This window comes from Tarenaya hassleriana, unplaced genomic scaffold (assembly GCF_000463585.1).
Source record: "Tarenaya hassleriana unplaced genomic scaffold, ASM46358v1 Cleome7, whole genome shotgun sequence".
NCBI classification, from domain to species: domain Eukaryota; kingdom Viridiplantae; phylum Streptophyta; class Magnoliopsida; order Brassicales; family Cleomaceae; genus Tarenaya; species Tarenaya hassleriana.
Genome location: NW_010969548.1, coordinates 758,951 through 778,645, shown reverse-complemented (window position 1 = coordinate 778,645; position 19,695 = coordinate 758,951). Strand labels below are relative to the sequence as shown.

The window sequence follows — 19,695 nt, the reverse complement described above, 5'->3', positions numbered from 1 at the left end:
TGCTGAAGAACACAACAAAACCCCGAAACAAACATCTGCAAGTTCGAGTTTACATCCAAAACCGATATTACCTTTCTATGACAGGTTTGCCCGAGAGGCTTGAGCTCGCGGTTAATCACATCAATCCGTTTCCTTATCGTCGATATGTCCTTCCTCATTGGATCAGTAAGAGCTTCCAGCTCCTGAGAGAAAACAAAGTTTCATCACGCATTGCACAAAAGGACCTAACCCTCCTGTCTCAAAATGAAAGTTGGTTTCCATCTATATATGTCTTACTTCACGAATCTCGGCTAATCTTCTGGTGGTTTCCTCGGCAAGCCCGAGTTTTGTCTGAACCTTATCCTTCATCTCCGTCTTTTTCCTCTCAATCTCCTCTTCTTTGGCCTTAAACAGAGCTAAAGCCGAACGGGAAAGCTCTTCTTCTTCTTCTCTGTCATCCATCATTGGACTGCCATGGATGCTGATGATCCCTGAGTTCTTCACGAGTTGAATCTGTGGTGATTGCTGTTGTTGCTCCAACACATGTCTTGTCGTTGCCATTGTTCCTATGATGATCTCTTTCTTGATCTTTTTCCTTTCTTCTCCAAAGATATGATAGCTTTTTTTTACCTCTCCTTTTCTCACTGAGTAGGCTGCCTCGTTACATATATATATATATATATAGATAAACCAAGACTGGCCTTAAAAGCTATGGAAAGCCAAATTACAAAAATGCCCCAGCTTTATAAACTTGTCCTTCATTGACCACTGTTTCTTCCCATGCATTTGCATAGGATTCTACGTTAATGAGCCGCTTAATGAGATTAAATTTGAAAACTTGAAATTGGAATTAGCTTAATGATTTTAAATAAATATGTTGTTGAAAGGAAATATGGCAAAAGAGGTTGTATTGGATGTGGGGCTAGAATCTTGTGGGTTAGTGTGTCCCTTCAGGCTTATATTTTTTTTGGGAGAATCCCATATTCCCCCACAAATTTACGAAAAAGTTCCAATTTCCTACACCAATTTTTAATTTGACAAAAAACTATACCGAATTTCAAATATTTCTAAATTTCCACACAAAATATTAAAATGTGTTGCAATTTCCCCCACATCTGTAAACGACGTTAAGTTCCGTCAATCTTAATGCTGACGTGGCATGCCACGTCATACAGATTTCGCCAAATCAGCAAATTTCGCCACATAATCAAGCCACGTCATAAAATAAATAAAAAATAAATTAAAATAAAAACAAATTCTAGATTTTTTTAAAAAAACTAATAAAATAAAATAAAAATACAGAATTTCAAATTTTGATTTTTAAAAATAAAATAGAAAATTATATATACATATATATACACTTGTATATCTATACACAATTATATACATATACATATATACACATATACATCTACATACATAATTATATACATATATATACACACTTATACATTTACATATATATACACACTTTTACATATATGCACAGTTTTTAAAAAAAACTTTTAAAAATTACAGTATTTTAAAATTTATTTTTTTAAAATAAAATAAAACATTACATATACATATATACAGAAATAATATATATATATATATATATTCACATATGTATATATACATATTCATATATATACATATATATCCATATATATACATTGAATATGTATATATATATATGTGAATATGTATGTTCATGTGTATAAATATATATATATATATATACATACATATTCATATGCATATATATACATATATATACATTTATACATACATACATATATACATGTATGTATAAAGGATAACACATATGTATATATGTATGTATGCATGTATGTATAAATATATATATGTATATATATGCATATGAATATGTATGTGTGTATATATATATATATTTACACACATATACATACATATTCACATATATATATATACATATCCAATGTATATATATGGATATATATGTATATATATGAATATGTATATATACATATGTGAATATATATATATATGTATATGTAATTTTTTATTTTATTTTTTAAAAATAAATTTTAAAAACTGTAATTTTTTAAAAAAACTGTGCATATATATAAAAGTGTGTATATGTATGTAAATGTATAAGTGTGTATATATATGTATATAATTATGTATGTAGATGTATATGTGTATATATGTATATGTATATAATTGTGTATAGATATAAAAGTGTATATATATGTATATATAATTTTCTATTTTATTTTTAAAAATCAAAATTTGAAATTCTGTATTTTTATTTTATTTTATTAGTTTTTAAAAAAAATCTAGATTTTTTTTTTATTTTTAATTTATTTTTAATTTATTTTCTGACGTGGGTTGATGATGTGGCGAAATGTGCTGATTTGGCGAAATCTGTATGACGTGGCATGTCACGTCAGCATTAAAATTGACGGAACTTAACGTCGTTTACGGATGTGGGAGAAATTGCAACACATTTTAATATTTTGTGTGGAAATTTGGAAATATTTGAAATCCGGTGTAGTTTTTTGTCAAATTAAAAATTGGTGTAGGAAATTGGAACTTTTTCGTAAATTTGTGGGGAATATGGGATTCTCCCTATTTTTTTTTTTAATTTAATACAAATTTGATAAATTAACAACTTTTTATTGGGTTGGTATACAGACAAAATCAGCTAACAACCAATGTTTGGTTACAATGCCATTAATAAACCAATACACATACACAACTGTACATATAGTGCACATGTATGCAACTGAATGCGTGTGTTGTAGTGTGTAGTTGAAGTTAAAACTAGGATATGATATTATTTGTCTTAGGAGTACATTGCAATGGAGTTTTCCTAAAAGAACACTTGAAAATAACAGATAAATAAACATTATGCTCTCTGGTTGGAGGGTCTTTGGAAGTACCATTTTTGGTAAAAATAAAATATAAATTAAATTTTTATGAGTGTAAAAAAAGAGAAAAAGATCTTACTTGCAATGAAAGATGGGTGCTTGGAATGGAAGTCTTGTAATGTGGAGGAGACAGTAAAATATGGGAGGTAAGGTGCGAGAGCCTTGAGGGAAAAGCAAAAGTAAATAAATACATAAAAATGATAATAACCATATTATAATATATATATATAACATTGGTTAGGCATTATTACAAGATCAGCTTGAAATATTAATTTCGACAAAGACCCAATGGATGATGGGCATTGCTTATTCACGAGCACCTTTTATTATGGCTTTTTGTTTTGTTTTTTTTTTTAATCAAAAGATAATTTGGTCTTCCAACTTTGGATTTTGCAATAAAAGAATCTTCACTTTCAGTCCTTTCCAAGGATTTCACTGCAACTTTAACTAGCTTCCTTCAATCATGCAAACCTCTCTTAGACCCACAAACCATCAGCAACAGACTTCTCAAGCATGCCCTTCTGGCCTCTGCTTTATCTTGATTCAAAAGTTTAGTCGGCAATAGGGTAACATAATTGACTTCACAACAAACAATCTCATCCGGTCTACCGAGATCTCGGTTTACCGAAAAACCAATTTCAGAACCGGTTACCAGAACCGAGTTACACTCCCTATACATCATAAGCGAGACGTTTTTTTAAACCAAAAGTTCCAATCTTTTCTGCCCATATCTTGGCCCCAAGGAGATCTAGTTAGGCATTACAATACAAAAGTCATGGATTCCATAAGAGAAAACAAAGTGCCTCTCTCGTAAAGCGTAGATGGATCGGGAATCAATCCCCGCTAGCGCAACCTTGACATCCACAGTGAACACATTCAACGGCTTTCTCTTCTCGCAAGTGTTTGGGGACACGACAGACACAAGTTGTCCCGAAGTTGTGGTCTCTTGGTTGTATGCATCGTAAGCAGCAAAGACGTTCATACCCTGACTGGAATTCCATCAAGAAAAAAAAATGGATCAGTACAGTCACAAAGAAGAGGCTATAGGGTAAGATCACTGTTTAAGATGGAAAATGACATTAGAAATTATGTGGAAACAGAATCACAGTTGATCACCAAAGTAAAGTAGATGTAGAAGTAGAATTCAACAATGAGAATATGTAACGAACTGAATTGAAAACGACTTATTTGTTAAGACTGATAACGACAATATCAAGATGCCAATACGATTCAGAATCGGGGATTGTCAAGTCAAGCTTGAAAAAAAATGTATGACAAGAGTGACAAAGTCCAAAAGTAAGGATTAATTTCTAAGTCCATTAGAAAAGTTGATCCCTAAGAAGCCGGGAGTCACTTTTCATGAAAAGTAAGATTATCAGAAATCTTTTCTCCTTGACCAAAGAAAAGCCTCATTTCGAAAACTGACTTATCTAAATCGGCAAACCAAACATAATCGATCGAGGGTTTTCTATATCTCCGTTTGTTTCTATTAAAAAACTACAAAAATGTCAAAAGGGTTCAGTTGTTCCTCAAAAAAAAAACTATAAAGGGTGCAGAAACAGATAAAATTCGAACTCACCTTTTTCCACTTTGCAATCAGGCTTCTGTCCCCATATCCCTGATCCAAGCAGAACTCGTATAGCTCTTGAGATATTTCATTCCTTCTGTAGTAAAGGTCATACAAATACCGGCTCCTCTGATGAGAGATTTTGAAGATTGGCCACAAGCCTTCACACTTTCTCTTCCCATCATGTGGATCAGTCTCAGCTGCACATGACCAGATCATCATAACACATTCAGTAGGCGAGATAGTGGCCAGGGTTTAGTGACCAGATCATCACACTTTCTCTTCCCAAAATTTTACATTTGATCTTGGTATATATTTATTACATATATAGATCCCAACAAACCTTCTCTCATCTTGGCATCCAGCTCCCGAAGTGTCGGCTCAATCAGCTCCCACCCTTCTGGGTACTTGACTCGATTTGTTCTAATCTTTGGCATTTTCTCCAGGCTACAAGAAGAGAGCTCAATTATACAAAATTCTACACAAAATTTTCATGGAGCCTGATAATCATCTCATGTAAACAAGAACCGTGGTTGTTTATCCATCACGGTTCAAGCATATCAAAATTCTTAACTACGGAACTAATTGATCAAGTAAATATCCTAAAGAAACCTAATTAGGCAAAACAAAATCATACCCACTATTTGACAAAAATTTCAATGACTCAGTTCTTGCAAAACCCCTACCAGAGATAATCACAAATGTTGCAACTGCTCACCAACTTCGATCCTAATGTTAAAGATATAAATTTAAGGGTTTGTCATAATTTCATGGACATTTTCAAAGTTTGACATGAGAACATTCGTGAACCCTTGCAACATTAGTAATCCATCAAGTCGGTAACAGCCAACGAACTGCAATTTACAGGCCGAAATTAGGATTCTGAGGACAAAAAAAAAACTCCTCAGCATCCCTAATAACCTGATCATTCTTACTCTACAAAGCCATGGCCTTAGCAAGCAAAATAGGAACACCGAAACATAAGTTTGCAGATCATTTAGCTCTCATCGAAAGCTTCATTCTAAAGAAGAAACATTAACAAGGTTACAGCCGTTGCTTAAGATCACATGCGCATAAAGTTTACAAGGTATCCCAAAATTGCATGCCAGAAACAATAAGGTGATAGAACTGAATCTAAAACAAAATCATCGAGTAAAACTGGCTCGACCGACAAGTCTAAGTCCTTGAGATTAACCGGTTAGTAACGAAGGATAGTTCATCTATAACTCCGAAAATATAACTCTAAAACGATCACCGAGACAAAAACAGACATTCAGATAGCTACAAGAACGCTAGCACCCAAACCTAATCTGAACCCATATGAATCGAATCAAACCCCGAAACAACCATTCTTCCTACTCGAAATACCGAGAATTCCAATCAAATCGAAAGAGGAACAAAAGATTGTAGGGATTGAAGATGATCGGAAGGGATCGGTACCTCGTCGCCGCGCGTTCGTCTCGTCGGATATGAAGATTCCTCACCAAGTATCTGATGGAAGGGATGCGGAGTGAAACGAAGAAAGGGTTACGAAATGAGTTAAATGGGCCATTGAAGAACAAAAAGCCTTGACCAACTAACCATTGGGCCGGACCGGACAAACCGGGCGCGGACCGGTTTGGACCGGTTTATGAACTTTTCAATAAAATAATCTTATTATTTTAATGAAGTTGCATACCACTCAGTCGCACCTATTTAACGTGTACACGGAAGAGATCGATACCTCGTCGGTGCGAGATCGTCGAACCGTCTTGTCGGATATGAAGATTTCTCACAAAGTATCTGAGTGGAAGGGATGCGGAGTGAAACAAAGCAAGGGTTACGAAGTGAGTTAAATGGGCCATGGAAGAACAAAAAGCCTTGGGTCGCAACTAACCATTGGGCCGGACCGAGCAAACCGATAACGTACCGGTTTGGACCGGTTTATGAGCTTTTCAATAAAAACAATCATGAAGTTGCATACCACCTCACTTTTATTTTTTTAAAATAAAATAAAAACATGTTCGAAACGTTTTGCCTCAATTTGCTCTATAACGTAAAAGGACACACGGTTCAAAGCATATGCACCAAAACCAAAATCATCAGGACAGTGGAAGGCCTCACCAGAAATAGAACAAGTGTTTTTTTCGCTACAACTAAAAATTCAGATTTTGAAATTTGAAGCAACACGGTGTGCAGCAAATGCGAAGAACCCGAACATAATTTGAATAGAAATTTCTTGGAATTCTCGTGTTACCCTCGAATTCATCAGATATATCAAAAGCTGACTAAAATTTCCAGAGTTCCTGTCAAGAATCTCCCGAACCCTCGTGAGATCAGGACGGTGGCAACCGAACCCCTAATCCAACGGACACATGAACGGATTCGTTGCGCACAATCGGTCAACACCACAAAACATAAAGCACTGGAAACTCGAACCAAATGAAGAACCGGGCCATTTGGGGATAATGTTCATAAATAACATCAAATATCTTCAGCTTTTGGACATCGTATGCAACTAAAGCAATTATTTTGGCAAAGGCAAAACACCATCAACAAACTTCAGAAGCACTCAGTGCTAATCTTAGTCCAGCACCCCCACATATGGGAACACAATTAACAACAACAAAAAAAGTTTATTCCTTCTTCCCAATGCCATGCGACATGTTATAGATTCCAGTTCCCTGTTTGAACAATGCAAAAACTCCCGAGTTAGTCGATGAACATTGTTGTGGTTCATTCATTTCACCAATCCCGTGACGGGTATCATCCGGATCTCATAACATAGCAAATGAGATTGTAAACTGGGAGTTTTCTTCGGCTTTTTGAGCCGTCAGATAACTCCAACAAGAGCTGTTTCAGGAGGAGATACAGAGTTCGAATGTATAACCAGTTCTAGGTAATAATGTTCTGTCTCAAGCCAACATAAACATTTTCCATAACTCTAACAACAATAGCTAAAAGACCAGATGAAGGATTGTTTTCAAAAAAGGGGCAGATGGAAAAGGGTAAACACAGAAATGCAGTTTTCTTGGAACTTACAATCATGTAGAGCGAACTCGCAGCCAAGGCGAGAGGAATTGCAACGGAGGTGATTTTATCGAAAGGTCCTTTCAGGTAAGTGTGTCTATGGATGCTCTGGAAGTATCTCTGCTTCTCTAGAAGCATCTCTCGTGGCCTAAAAGGAGTTTCAGTCATCTTGAACTGCAATCGCAATATGAAAACAAGCAAAAATGATTCAAGACATGGCCAAGTATAGAATTTTCATGGACTGTGGGGAAAAAGCCAACCATTTTCGTGCATACATATCAAGACATATAACATAAACAAAGTGATGACAAGGAAGTTATATTTCCAAGTCATGTGTGTCGCAGATCAAAATCAATACGAGCTTCGATACGACACCATGGAAATGCTCCCAGATTACAAGGAACAAGGAGGTACGGTCACTAAAGGGGGAAAAGGCGGAAGCTTTGAAGAAGAAAACTTTAAAATAAAGCCAGAAAAACAAAAGGACGAATCCAGAGAAGAAGAGCAGCACCAATTTCACTAGAAATGATAAGACAAAAATACACAATTTTCGATCCTGTGAGCAAAGAAATCAATTAACATTCAGGGGCGTCCATTCGATTATACGTACGAATATAACCGCCAAAATTCAGGCATCGGCTTAACGATTCATCAAAAAATTCAATGAGAACGAATTTTCTTCATGAGCTACGCAGATTTGACAACAGAAATCAAATCGATACATCAGAGAAATCAACGATCCACAAATCCAAGTAGGAGCAGCGTATTGATCAATCCGATCAAACTAATGTTCTTCACGAAACAAGGAATCCCCAAACTCCAATCCAAAAAAAGTCGAAGATTATTATCGATCTTTCCCAATCTCAGATCGAGAATCTGAAACCATGAAAAGAGAATGAATGAAGAAGCAAACGTACGTGAATTGCGGAGAGATCGCAGAGCTAGGTCGAATGCAGAGGAGCTTCGGAGAAGATGAGTGAAGGAAACGCGAAACTACGCGAGGAGCTAAAATGGCCAGGGCTCCAGAGTTATGTACAGCGATATAAGGGTATAGCTACGGGAATTTTACTCAAATCACCCAGATCCAGATGGGTCGCACCTATTTATAGCTACGGGAATTTTACTCAAATCACCCACATGGGTCGCACCTATTTAACGTGTACATCATAAAAAATATAACAATTTTTTTGTGTATGAAAAGACGAAATTACCCTTAATGAATACGCGATTTTTATCCGTTCGAAAACAACTTCCTTATTACGACTTCGTAATTAATTCTAAATATAGTTACAATTGATTCTAAAAATCTTATTTTAGTGGTATATCAGTTATATATTAGTCGTAATAAAGTCGTAAAAAATAAAACGAAAAGGGTATTTCGGACTTTTCCAATCGAAAAATGGGTTAAAATTAAAAAAAAAAAAAAAAATTCGGTGGTGTACGAGCCCACGACCAGTAAATAGTGTTATTTATTTTATTTAAAAAAATCATGATCTTTCAATATTTATATTATATTCGATTCCATTATAAATATATTTTATTCGATTTAGCTATTTGATTAACAACCAAAATGATCAATCCAACATATCAAAGAACCGGTTTAAGCTTCCTTCCGACCGGTTTACCAAAACTGGTACATAACACACCACAGGACGCTAATCTGTCAAATAAACCATGGTAGTTACTCTTACTAAACTACGCATCAATACATAATAATATAAGATACATGGCATATAATTCTCTCTCAAATTCGATTTAAAAGTATACAAAGCTACTCCTATTTAAATATTTCTTCTTCCACCAAAACGATGAAAATTCTAAAACACCTGAAAGCTCGAGCTTTCATCATCGTTCACATCCTCACTCTCTCCACGTTTCCCGGAGATAAAGTCCGTCGGCATCGCCGGAGGAGTGGCGCAGCGAATGAGCGCCCAGTTCATGCCTTCGAAGAACGGATGTTGCTTGATCTCCACGGCACCTTTTCCCGACCCGAAACGGCTCTCTGGCTCTTTGGCTAACAACAATCTGATCAGGTCCCTCGCTTGGAGACTGACTATGGGGCAAGTTGGGAATGAAAGGGACTGAGTGACGATGTTCGCTAGGGTTTCTTCGTTTCCCGAGCCTTTGAAAGGCGTCTTACCGTACAAGAGCTCGAAGAGGAAGATCCCGAATGTCCACCAGTCCACCGAGCTCCCGTGGCCTTCTCCCTTGACGATCTCGGGGGCTAAGTACTCGTGTGTGCCCACGAATGAGTTTGATCTCGCCTCCGTTGGCTCGACCACGAGCTGCGGAAATGGATTCACTTGCAGTGGCGGGTCGGATTTTGATCTCCCGGGTTTCGAGGAGATCGAGAGAGTTTTCGGAGTGAAGCACGAGATTTGAAATGAAGGGTTTAGGCAGAACGGGTCAATGCAGCTCTGAGAAGTGCAAGGACTTGAGGAACGCTTCTTGGGCTCTTCTGTGGCTGGAGAAAAAGATGGAACAAGGGTTGGACAGACAGAACATCTAAGAGAGAGATCAAAGTCTGAAAGCATGATGTGACCATCTTCTCGGACCAAAATGTTCTCGGGTTTCAGATCTCTGTATACAACCCCGAGCATATGTAAATACTCCAACGCCAAAAGCACCTCTGCTGCATAAAACCTGCAAGTTTTTTTTCCATTAATGAACAGCTTCTTACATGGTGAGCAAAATCCACAATCTCAAAAAGATGTGTCTGAATGATTCAGAAAGCAACGTGCGAATATGTTCGATAGGGGAGTGTTATTGTACCTAGCTGCATGCTCAGAGAAACATTTCGATTGTTGCTTCTGCCTCAATACGTGTAAGTCGCCGCCGGGGCAATACTCCATTACTAAGCAAGAGAGCTTATCGGTCACGAAATGGGTGTAGAGTGTCGGAAGAAACGGGTGATCCAGCATTTGCAGAATCTCTCTTTCGGTTTGTGCCCGTAACATTTTCTTCCTACCAGCCAAAATCTCGTTGTCCATCACCTTCAGAGAAAACAAGCAGTTGGTGCCAATTAGCTCAGCAAGATACACAGTGGCGATATCTCCAGAACCCAGTTTCTTGAGTAATTTGAAGTGCCTCCAGTCTACGCTCTGATGCTGCTTCTTAACAGCGTTAATGGATTCCCACCGTATGTCCTTTGACATATGAGGCCGACTTCCTATACGAGAAGAACAGCATAGACTGCTATCTTCACTGATACTGGTAGTGCTACTGAACCCTCCAATGCTACTTTTCGAGCTCTGTGAGAATTCTCCTTTGCCTCTAGACCGTGATTTATCCCCGTCTTTCCACAATGTAGGCTTATTTCTCGCTTTACGGGTCAGGCTGGACACAGCTTTCGTTGAGCAAGTGTCCGCCACACTTGATGAGCTAACTTCCATGCTGCAGCTGCTGCTTGATTCCGGAGAAGCTTTAGGTCTCTCTTTACTTCCATTTTTATCTTCCCGAGTATCAGACGAGCTTGTACCAGGACCCGATTCACTGATACTTTTAGTGTTTGAACCTCTGCTGCTGCAAGTTGAAGCAAATGCCTGCTTCCCTTTTCCTTTTATAAAACTTCTGTTCCTGAAAACGGGTTTGAGTAACCGTGGACTTGCTCGAGTGGAATCGTTTGCTTTTGTTGTAATAGCAGATCTACTCAGAGAAGACCATGGATGCAACCTGTTCTTTTGTCCCTTTTCTGACACAGGTGTTTCTCCCCGAACAGCGGTTGGGACAGGAGAAATCTGATCTATTGCTTCAATATGAGAAACTGAAGGAGTATCGAAGCTACTCACCTTTTGCACCATTTGACTACCATCATCTCTTTCCAAACTGTTGGTTTGATCTAGTGAGGGCAATTTGGCACCACTGCTTGATTCTGATGCTGAATAAGTCTTTCCCCGAGAATCTGAACTGGTTTTGCCAGGGACAAGAGATATTTCTAGAACCTTCCCTCTTCCTTCACCAAGAGGGAACCCGGATCCATTTGCCTCAACCACAACAGCCCTGTACAACCTTTTGACACCACTTCCATCCGACACTGAGGAAGTGCCAACCTGCTTGGACAATCTCTTCTTCATGGCTGCCATTTCCGAAGCTTGGGAAATCGATAGACCTCTAAGCGCCTGCTTTAAACTCACGGGCTCCGATATGCCGATGCCAGAAACCGGCAACGGGCCTACTCTAACCGGCCTTTTCATCGCACTCTTGTGCAACATGCTTCTACTTGCCGATGTCCTAACATCAATGGCCTCGAACAGACTACTAATATCATCTTCTATCGAACACCTACCACTAGATCCTATTATCATATGTCTTTTTCCAGCTTTATGGTTCATCTTCAACCCCGGCTCTTCCACGGATTCGACAATCTCTGAAGCAACTGGACACGCACTCATTTTCCCAGAATTCACAGGATAATCTAAGACTAACCCACTTCTGCAGAACGGCTCAGGAAACAGAAAATGACGGTGTAAAGGAATCGTTGTGGAGATTCCACGGAGGTTTCAAGAAACATAGTCGTCCACAGAACGAGAGCAGCCGCTTGATCTTCCCTTTTGCAGAGTTTCTGATGAGAGGGCCAGATTCCTGAAGCAATTGCAGAGCTTTGAGCACATACAGTAAGTTGAAAATTAAGGCATTAAATGTTTGAAATCCAGATTTCGCAGCATAAAATTGCAGAGAAACGTCACGAAAATCAATCTGGAAAATACGACAAGACAAAAACTTCAAATAACTCAAGAATAGAGCTCCATACCACCTTCAGTTCAGCGAAGTAACATGATCATAGCAGATTTTTTTATTGCCACATCTCACGGTGATGAGGCCTAAAACCCTAAACCCATGGCCCCAAAAAAATAAAATTTAGCAAAAGGGTCCACAGGAAATCCATTAAACGAAAGAGAACCTATTCGAAAAAACAGACTCCAGATTGCCTAAAAATTCCCAAAAATAACCGAAATAAGAACAGTGAGAATCGCTAAAAGCAGAGAGAAAAGTCGTACGACCCACCTCAGAAGACGATCATATCCGTTGAAATTTCGTCATGGAATGATGATGGTTTCTCGATGTGCACATAATTGCGGAACAGGAGTTGGGCGTGAATATGAAGCTACTGTGAGGAATTGGGGATTTTTGCTTTTAAGCCTTCCCTTTTGGTTAGAGGTTGGGGAGGACACGAGAGAAGAGAGCTGTGGAGTGAATGAACAGAGAAAGAAAGAGAGAGAGAAATTCACGGGAAAGTATCAGCTTCTTCTCGCCATAGAAATGGCGGAAAAAAACATAAAAGAGAGAGACGGAATTAATTAAAAAAAATGCGTTAAAATTGAAAAACATAGCGGCGAGATTTTCTTTCTGCTGTTTATGAATTCAGTTTCTAGTTTTTTTATCCTTCCACCCCAATGTTTACATCATTTAGGAATCTGCCCCACTAATTTTGGAAATTACCCTGAGATCCTGTTCTATTATAGAGGATAAAAAATTCGTTGAATTTAAGAACAATATAATCAAGAAATTTGGCAAGATGTTTACAGCTTTATAATGCATAATATTTTACCACACTTTATTTCGGTAATATATTGTATTATTTTTTGTTGTTTTTTATATTTTAAAAAAATATCTTTATTCGATATTCGATCAATTGGTTTAAAAATAAAATTTATATGTGATTTAACGAAAAAAAAACTTTTAAAAGATGATAATATATGCATCATGCATGTGTGTGTAAATATTGTTCTTCGTCTATCTCAGCTTTAGAATTTTTACCTTACTAGGGTAAATCGGTAGCTTCTGTTGCTTTAGCCTTTTTAACTCGTTTCTTTTGACCGACCGACCACATTCTTCGAACTTCCATCCCTCGCCATTATAGTTTCTGTAATAAAAAAAAAAAACTTTTACAAGAAAAAAAATTCAAATTGCCAACTAAATTTAGTTCTTAAAGGGAAATAACTAAATGTGGTAGACTCATGGATTCTATCTAATCTTGGCGAATTATTTTTTAATTGACTGATTATTGACTCAAAAAATAGTTGACTGATTGGAATAAATATGGAGTTTAATATTATACTTTATGAAAATATTAGTGTTATATTATAAATATATAGAACACAGTATTGCTTCCATTTCCAAAAATTAAAACATATTGAATCAAACGTTTACAAATATGTAAATTTTCAAGATGTAAAACGTTTTTAACATGTTTTTATTTTATTTTAAAAAAATAAAAGTGAGTGGTATGCAACTTCATTAAAATAATAAGATTATTTTATTGAAAAGTTCATAAACCGGTCCAAACCGGTACGCGCCCGGTTTGTCCGGTCCGGCCCAATGGTTAGTTGGTCAAGGCTTTTTGTTCTTCAATGGCCCATTTAACTCATTTCGTAACCCTTTCTTCGTTTCACTCCGCATCCCTTCCATCAGATACTTGGTGAGGAATCTTCATATCCGACGAGACGAACGCGCGGCGACGAGGTACCGATCCCTTCCGATCATCTTCAATCCCTACAATCTTTTGTTCGTCTTTCGATTTGATTGGAATTCTCGGTATTTCGAGTAGGAAGAATGGTTGTTTCGGGGTTTGACTCCATTCATATGGGTTCAGATTAGGTTTGGGTGCTAGCGTTCGTGTAGCTATATGAATGCCTGTTTTTGTCTCGATGATCGTTTTAGATTTATATCGTCGGAGTTTTGGATGAACTATTCGTGATTTCTTGTTGCGTAATTTGTCTCGATTTGGTTGCATGTTTGGTTCTTATGTTCAAATGATCTGAAACACCATGGTCATTCTCGAGTTGGATCAGCCATTTAGCCTTTTCCGATTTACTCAGTTTCTTTGATGGGATTTTTATATTCTGATTGTGGATGCAGTTCCATCGCATTTATCTTTTCTTCTTTCTTTTGTGTAGTATCCTTCCTTCGTGATAGATGTGTTTCGACGTTCAATTTGTTTCGTCTGTCTTCAGTTTTTTAAGTTTAGGGTTCAAAATATTATATCATCACGTTAATGCTGAGCGCTTCTTTTGACTCGTTGAAGCCACTTGCTGCAAGTTTAATGGATTTGAATACCTTTATTGACAGCAGGGTAATCTTCACTCACCATGGCGACCAGAAGTGCTTTGAGATTTGTTTCTCGTAGGTTCTCTAGTGGTGGAAAAGTTCTCGGTGAAGAGGAAAAAGCTGCAGAAAACGTTTACATCAAGGTATTTTTATGGATTCGTATAAGCCAGAGATTCCAGGGTTCTAAACGTGGAATTGTGTGCCATGTGGATTTTTTAGCTGCTGCACATAAGTTCTTCAAAGTCTTGCTCATTTTCTGTGTTTCCTTTATTAGCTGATGTTCTTTGCCTCTGTTTGGATATATCAGAGAATTTGGATTTGTTGATGAGTAAACTTTTGCCATGCGTCTGCCTTTGCACTGGTGTCCGAAACCAGTTGTCGATTGTTTAAATTATTTCGGTTCCAAATTCAGCCAGAAGCACAGTAGAACTTTCTTATCCAAAGCAAAAATCTGTTTACAGCATATCTGCTTGTTTTCTCTACATATTTCGAGTAAAAACTCTCTTACTTATTGAATATAATACAAACTAATCTTCAAACTGACCAAAGTTCATTGTTGCAGAAAATGGAGCAAGAGAAGCTTGAGAAGATCGCTCGGAAGGTGTGAATGAATTCTCTCACCTCGAACAAGCAGTCTATTACACAAGTAGCTCACTTGACAAAAGAAAAATATCAGTTACCTAAATCTCGTTTTCCTTGACTCAGGGACCGAAGCCGGGAGAACAACCTGCCGCGGAAGCTGGTGGCTCGGGAACTCAAGCCAAGACGAGCGAGGCAGCATCCTCATCGGGAGAATCAGCCCCCAAAGTATCGGAGGACAAGTACCGAAACTATGCGGTGGTTGCTGGTGCAGTGACCATCATAGGGGCAGTGGGATGGTACATGAAATCCGGCGGAAAGAAGCAGCCAGAGGCTCAAGACTGAGTTCGGAACTTCGGGATTTGGGGCTTCTGCGAGGTAAAAAAAAAACTGGGAATAATTGAAGCATGTTTTCGTATGCAGCAGATTTGGATTTTGACTTGTTGCGTTATGTTTCCTCTCTACATGGGTTTAGTTCTTGCTTCGACAAGATTTCAGTTTATCTCAAGTTTGGTTATCTTTCGCTCAAGTGAATTTTTTTTGGGGGCAATTTAGAAAGATCTTTCAAACCCGTTTACCTAATGGTCGAATTAAAAAAAACCCGTTTACCAAGAATTTTCTTCACCAATTCCACATCAAGCTTGAAGGTAGTTATACCTCTAACAAGACAAACATTTGTTAAATGGTCCAAAGGTGCAATGGAGTTTAAAAAAGAGGAGAGAGCCGACCATAGAATCGTCTACAAGAAAATTAGCCCAAGGAAGATTGCTTTCTCGTGCTTTGCAAGATCGAAATCTAAGCCACGATAATGAGAATTAATGGATATGATCACTGAGGCGATAACTGGAGTTCCCAAAAGATTGGAAGATGTTAGAAACCGAAACACAAGTAAAGAACAGGTCTGCATCATAATCTAAACCAAACTCCGTTGAGAATTCCGGCAAAGATTCAAGACTACAAACTAAATGTAAAGACTTGTAAAATCTCAAACAGTTTAACAAAACAAAGATGAAAATAAACATTATCAAGAAAACAAAACCAGAGAGAAACAAGAAGCTTAGTCGAAAAGACTGAATCCCATGTCCTGCAAGAAACACACCAACCCACAAAAACCCAAGTTAGAAACCAAGACGAAGCTTCAACGCAATGTTTCAGTAGTGGTTTTCCAATCAAAATAAGAGAAAAAACTTACATCATCGGATTCTTCCTTTTCTTCCTTCTTCTCTTCTTTCTTCTCCTCGGCGGCAGGAGCAGCTGCACCACCACCACCGGCAGCAGGAGCAGCAGCAACTGCCACACCACCACCAGATGGCACAGAAGCCAGCTTCTCCCGACCAGCTGCAATCAGTTCGGTGATGTCCTTGCCACTGACTTCCTTCAACAGAAGCTGAATCTCCTCATCACTAGCCTCGGCACCAACTGTACAAAAAAAACAAAAGCATATTCTCATAACTTGCTCCTCAATACACAAAGATTCAACAACAATGAAACCCCTCTGTAGTTACATTCTTCAAAAATAATCACATTATTACAAGGCAGCAGATTACAGATGCAGAACATATGTTTGAAATCACAAGAAAAAGAAAATCATTTTTGAGCGTTAGACGGAGAGAAACTTGATCACTCAACATAATATATCTAACCCACTTTATAATTAGCTTCTATTTAGGTTATCCTTCATTTGCAACCACAGACAGTAGTATCACATAGACCCGTATAACAACTCACAGTATGGAAGCCCAGATCACTATCGAATTCTTCTATCTCGCTTGCAAGGAATCTAAATTACTCAAGTTATGTCGGAGTAATTTACGCGGATAATCCAATCTTCTATAATCGAAAATTTCAATGAACCTAAGCGAAACGAAAGAAAAGGGTACGAACCTGATCCGAGAATGTCTTTGATGTCTTCAGCTGTAGGCGAAGCTTTGCCACCCAAAACGGAGAGCAAGAACGCGGCGACCACCTTCATTTTCTGACCAAACAAACAAGAGAGAGAAATACACGTCAGGGGAGAAGAACACAACGAGGAATCCGACAGATAATCCAGCAGCCAGAAAGAGAGATGGAAACGAAATCGCGTACTCTAGAAGTTGCTGGATCTCGCAGAGGCGTTTCGATCTGGTTGGCTCTTTAGAGTTTATTCTAGGTTGTAGAGAGAATGGTAAATATATATAATGTGATTTATATAGCTAGGGTTTTTTTTGTGCTCTCTCGTTCAACTTCGACGTTTCCATTTCTGCCCTCGCATTTGTCAGCTTATTACGGATAAAGTAATGGGCTTTCGGAAAATGGGCCTAGTGCAAGCCCAGTTAAATAAAGAGAGTAAAGAGTCTTTTGGACATTTCATGGTCCTAAAGGGCGGGGAATAAATTCCTCTCCAGACAGTCCAATTATAATTGGGCCTACATGTTTTGATCAAATTGACTATGCCAACATTCCATGACGAAAATGGAATTAGCCCATCGATTGAAAAGCCCAAAAAAAAGTTATTCCACAATTCTACTTTGAATTCTCTTGTATGCATGGATGTATCTCTCATCTCGGCCTAGGGATCTAAAATGAGTCCGGTTTGTGGGCTGGCTCATGAGCCAACCCATATTTTTTCGAGTCAAACTCAAGTATTTTAAGTCCATAAAAAAATAGGCCACACGAGCCACCCGTCACGATCTGGACTGGCTCGCAGGACAGAAAAAATATTTTTTTAAAAAAATTTTAATATTTTTATATATTTTTTTATATATACAAATTTGATTTTTATTACATATTTTGTTTATTTTGTTTAAAATTTGATTTTTTATTATATTTTAAAAATATTTTAAATATTAAAATTATTTTTAAATATTTTTTAGTATGAAAATTTTATTTTTAAAATTTATATATTTGGTTCGCGGGTCGGCTCGTTTGGTTCGCGAGTTAAGACGATCTTAGATAGGTTGATCTATTTTTGGCTCGCTAAAAATCGGGTTGGATTGGATTGAGCTAAAAAATTTTCAGATCGGGACGATCCGGGCTGGATTGGACCGGGGCAACCCGTTTTACACCGCTGTCTCGGCCCTCTTTTCTTGAATCTCGCCAAGCCTAGTAGTCCCCTTGCTCTCGCATTTGTCTTTCTCGGCCCAACATTTTAATTTTGCTCTCGAGTATTATCATGCATACGTATTTAATAAATAATAAAATTATATAAAACTTCATCATTAGTACTTATAATAATAAGTCAACAGTTTTATTTATTAGTTAGCATAAATAATTAAAATTGGAAAAAAAATGATTACATCTAATCAGAAGCATATGACGAAACACATGGTTAAAAAATAAAATAGAATCTTTCGGTCCTCGCTTTAATTTAATGCTTCGCACTACAATGTTTTCTCAAGTTACATAATTAAAGTAGGATTTGGATGTTGATTTATGACATAAATTAATCTTAATCGTCGGTCTAATCACTGTTTAAATATAAAGTTATATAAATCCCATGTGCTCTGTATAATTAATTAAACGTAACGTCATTATCATTATAAGCCAGTGGGTGTAACCACGGCGCCACTAGATTCACACAAATTTAATTAAATTATATAATGGGCTACCTTTTATGGCAAAATATAATAATAGGAACGATATATTATATGAGATAGAAACGTTATAATCTCGCCCTTTTAATGGTTACAGACAAAAGTTCGATACTTAGACCCTCGTATTGTACAATTCAAAATACAGATTTCAACGTTATATCATATAAAAAATGCAAGAAATCAAATGATTTTAGCACATAATATATATATATATATATATAATATAAACACCATACGTTATATAAATATATTATATTTTCAAATGCCACATTTTTCCAAGATAAATGTGCTTTAAAATGTTCACATGTTGTGCATGTTGTGCACGTTGCAGATGATGCATGCCCTCAAAATTAGAGCGTCGGTCCAGAGCATCTGTCACATTGCACTTTACGAACACCGCCCACCAATAACGCCTTTAATATTTTCTATATGGTTTTGTTTAAATTTCATTTCTGTAGAAATTGGACAGTATACTATCAAACTTTTATTTATTTTTTATGTCGACGATATTTTGGATTTAAAAAAATGATATATTAACAGCTTTCGCCTTTGTTGATATTATAATTAAATAAATAGTTCATATATAAGGGTAGAGATGTCAAAACGAATCAAACTCGCCAACCAATTCGATGTTGGCTCCTTTTTATCGAGTCGATGCAAGAATATCTAAACCCGAATAAAAAACGGGGTGAGTGAGCCAATTCGCCACGAGCCGAGCTCAGACGAGCTAGCTCGGTCGACTTGCGAGCTGGCTCGGGAGCTGGAGTAAAAAAAAGATTTTTTATGTTGAAACTTAAAAGTGTTGATATTGTTTGATATGATATTTTGATATGGAGATAATTTTTTTATACATGAATTAGGATATGAAGATGGTTGTACATGGATTAAGACATGTTTATATATGGATGGATTATGATCTGAAAATAGTTTTTTGTACATGGATGGATTATGATTTAATCTATTTAAAGATGGATTAAGATCTGTTTATATATGGATGGATGTATTGTTATGTTCTTTTTATATTGATCTATTATTTGGATATGTT

The 19,695-nt window shown here is 37.2% G+C and overlaps 6 protein-coding genes across 9 annotated transcripts in view; 1 reads left to right on the top strand and 5 right to left on the bottom strand.

Annotated features, from left to right (window-relative positions):
* Positions 1 to 599, bottom strand: part of LOC104800548 (histone-lysine N-methyltransferase, H3 lysine-79 specific) — a 1,314-nt gene extending 715 nt beyond the window's left edge. Inside the window, exons 1-2 of the mRNA XM_010523375.2 lie at positions 277 to 599; positions 72 to 182 (exon numbers count right to left, since the gene is read on the bottom strand). Coding sequence (XP_010521677.1) covers positions 72 to 182; positions 277 to 540 — 375 coding nt within the window. The 5' untranslated portion in view covers positions 541 to 599. The remainder of the gene's footprint in view (positions 1 to 71; positions 183 to 276) is intronic.
* A 2,815-nt stretch (positions 600 to 3,414) lies between these two features.
* LOC104800547 (protein BUD31 homolog 1) lies at positions 3,415 to 6,274 on the bottom strand. The gene is made up of 4 exons (XM_010523374.1): positions 6,167 to 6,274; positions 4,787 to 4,890; positions 4,456 to 4,643; positions 3,415 to 3,865 (listed from the first exon to the last, which is right to left on the bottom strand). Exons 2-4 carry the CDS (start codon positions 4,878 to 4,880, stop codon positions 3,710 to 3,712), a joined length of 438 nt encoding a protein of 145 aa, XP_010521676.1. The 5' UTR covers positions 4,881 to 4,890; positions 6,167 to 6,274; the 3' UTR covers positions 3,415 to 3,709.
* Positions 6,275 to 6,865: 591 nt separating this feature from the next.
* LOC104800546 lies at positions 6,866 to 8,525 on the bottom strand. Its single transcript, XM_010523373.2, has 3 exons — positions 8,370 to 8,525; positions 7,465 to 7,626; positions 6,866 to 7,106 (listed from the first exon to the last, which is right to left on the bottom strand). Exons 2-3 carry the CDS (start codon positions 7,618 to 7,620, stop codon positions 7,059 to 7,061), a joined length of 204 nt encoding a protein of 67 aa, XP_010521675.1. The 5' UTR covers positions 7,621 to 7,626; positions 8,370 to 8,525; the 3' UTR covers positions 6,866 to 7,058.
* A 588-nt stretch (positions 8,526 to 9,113) lies between these two features.
* On the bottom strand, positions 9,114 to 12,772 carry LOC104800544 (serine/threonine-protein kinase D6PK-like). Of its 3 annotated transcripts, XM_010523371.2 has the most exons (4): positions 12,457 to 12,772; positions 12,206 to 12,280; positions 10,225 to 12,033; positions 9,114 to 10,095 (listed from the first exon to the last, which is right to left on the bottom strand). In XM_010523371.2, the coding sequence occupies exons 3-4, from the start codon at positions 11,841 to 11,843 to the stop codon at positions 9,270 to 9,272; spliced, it is 2,445 nt and encodes an 814-aa protein (XP_010521673.1). In that variant the 5' UTR covers positions 11,844 to 12,033; positions 12,206 to 12,280; positions 12,457 to 12,772; the 3' UTR covers positions 9,114 to 9,269. The 3 variants fall into 3 exon arrangements, with proteins under 3 accessions (XP_010521673.1, XP_010521674.1, XP_010521672.1); XM_010523372.2 differs by lacking the exon at positions 12,206 to 12,280 and having other exon boundaries at positions 10,225 to 12,050; XM_010523370.2 differs by lacking the exon at positions 12,206 to 12,280.
* A 1,064-nt stretch (positions 12,773 to 13,836) lies between these two features.
* LOC104800543 (uncharacterized protein At2g27730, mitochondrial) lies at positions 13,837 to 15,492 on the top strand. 2 transcript variants are annotated; one of them, XM_010523368.2, is made up of 4 exons: positions 13,837 to 13,914; positions 14,524 to 14,642; positions 15,062 to 15,100; positions 15,205 to 15,492. In XM_010523368.2, exons 2-4 carry the CDS (start codon positions 14,541 to 14,543, stop codon positions 15,421 to 15,423), a joined length of 360 nt encoding a protein of 119 aa, XP_010521670.1. In that variant the 5' UTR covers positions 13,837 to 13,914; positions 14,524 to 14,540; the 3' UTR covers positions 15,424 to 15,492. The 2 variants fall into 2 exon arrangements, with proteins under 2 accessions (XP_010521670.1, XP_010521671.1); XM_010523369.2 differs by having other exon boundaries at positions 13,850 to 13,914; positions 14,521 to 14,642.
* A 454-nt stretch (positions 15,493 to 15,946) lies between these two features.
* Positions 15,947 to 17,252, bottom strand: LOC104800542 (60S acidic ribosomal protein P2-1-like). Its single transcript, XM_010523367.1, has 4 exons — positions 17,164 to 17,252; positions 16,963 to 17,053; positions 16,271 to 16,497; positions 15,947 to 16,162 (listed from the first exon to the last, which is right to left on the bottom strand). The coding sequence occupies exons 2-4, from the start codon at positions 17,048 to 17,050 to the stop codon at positions 16,136 to 16,138; spliced, it is 342 nt and encodes a 113-aa protein (XP_010521669.1). The 5' UTR covers positions 17,051 to 17,053; positions 17,164 to 17,252; the 3' UTR covers positions 15,947 to 16,135.
* Between the last annotated feature and the right edge of the window lie 2,443 nt (positions 17,253 to 19,695).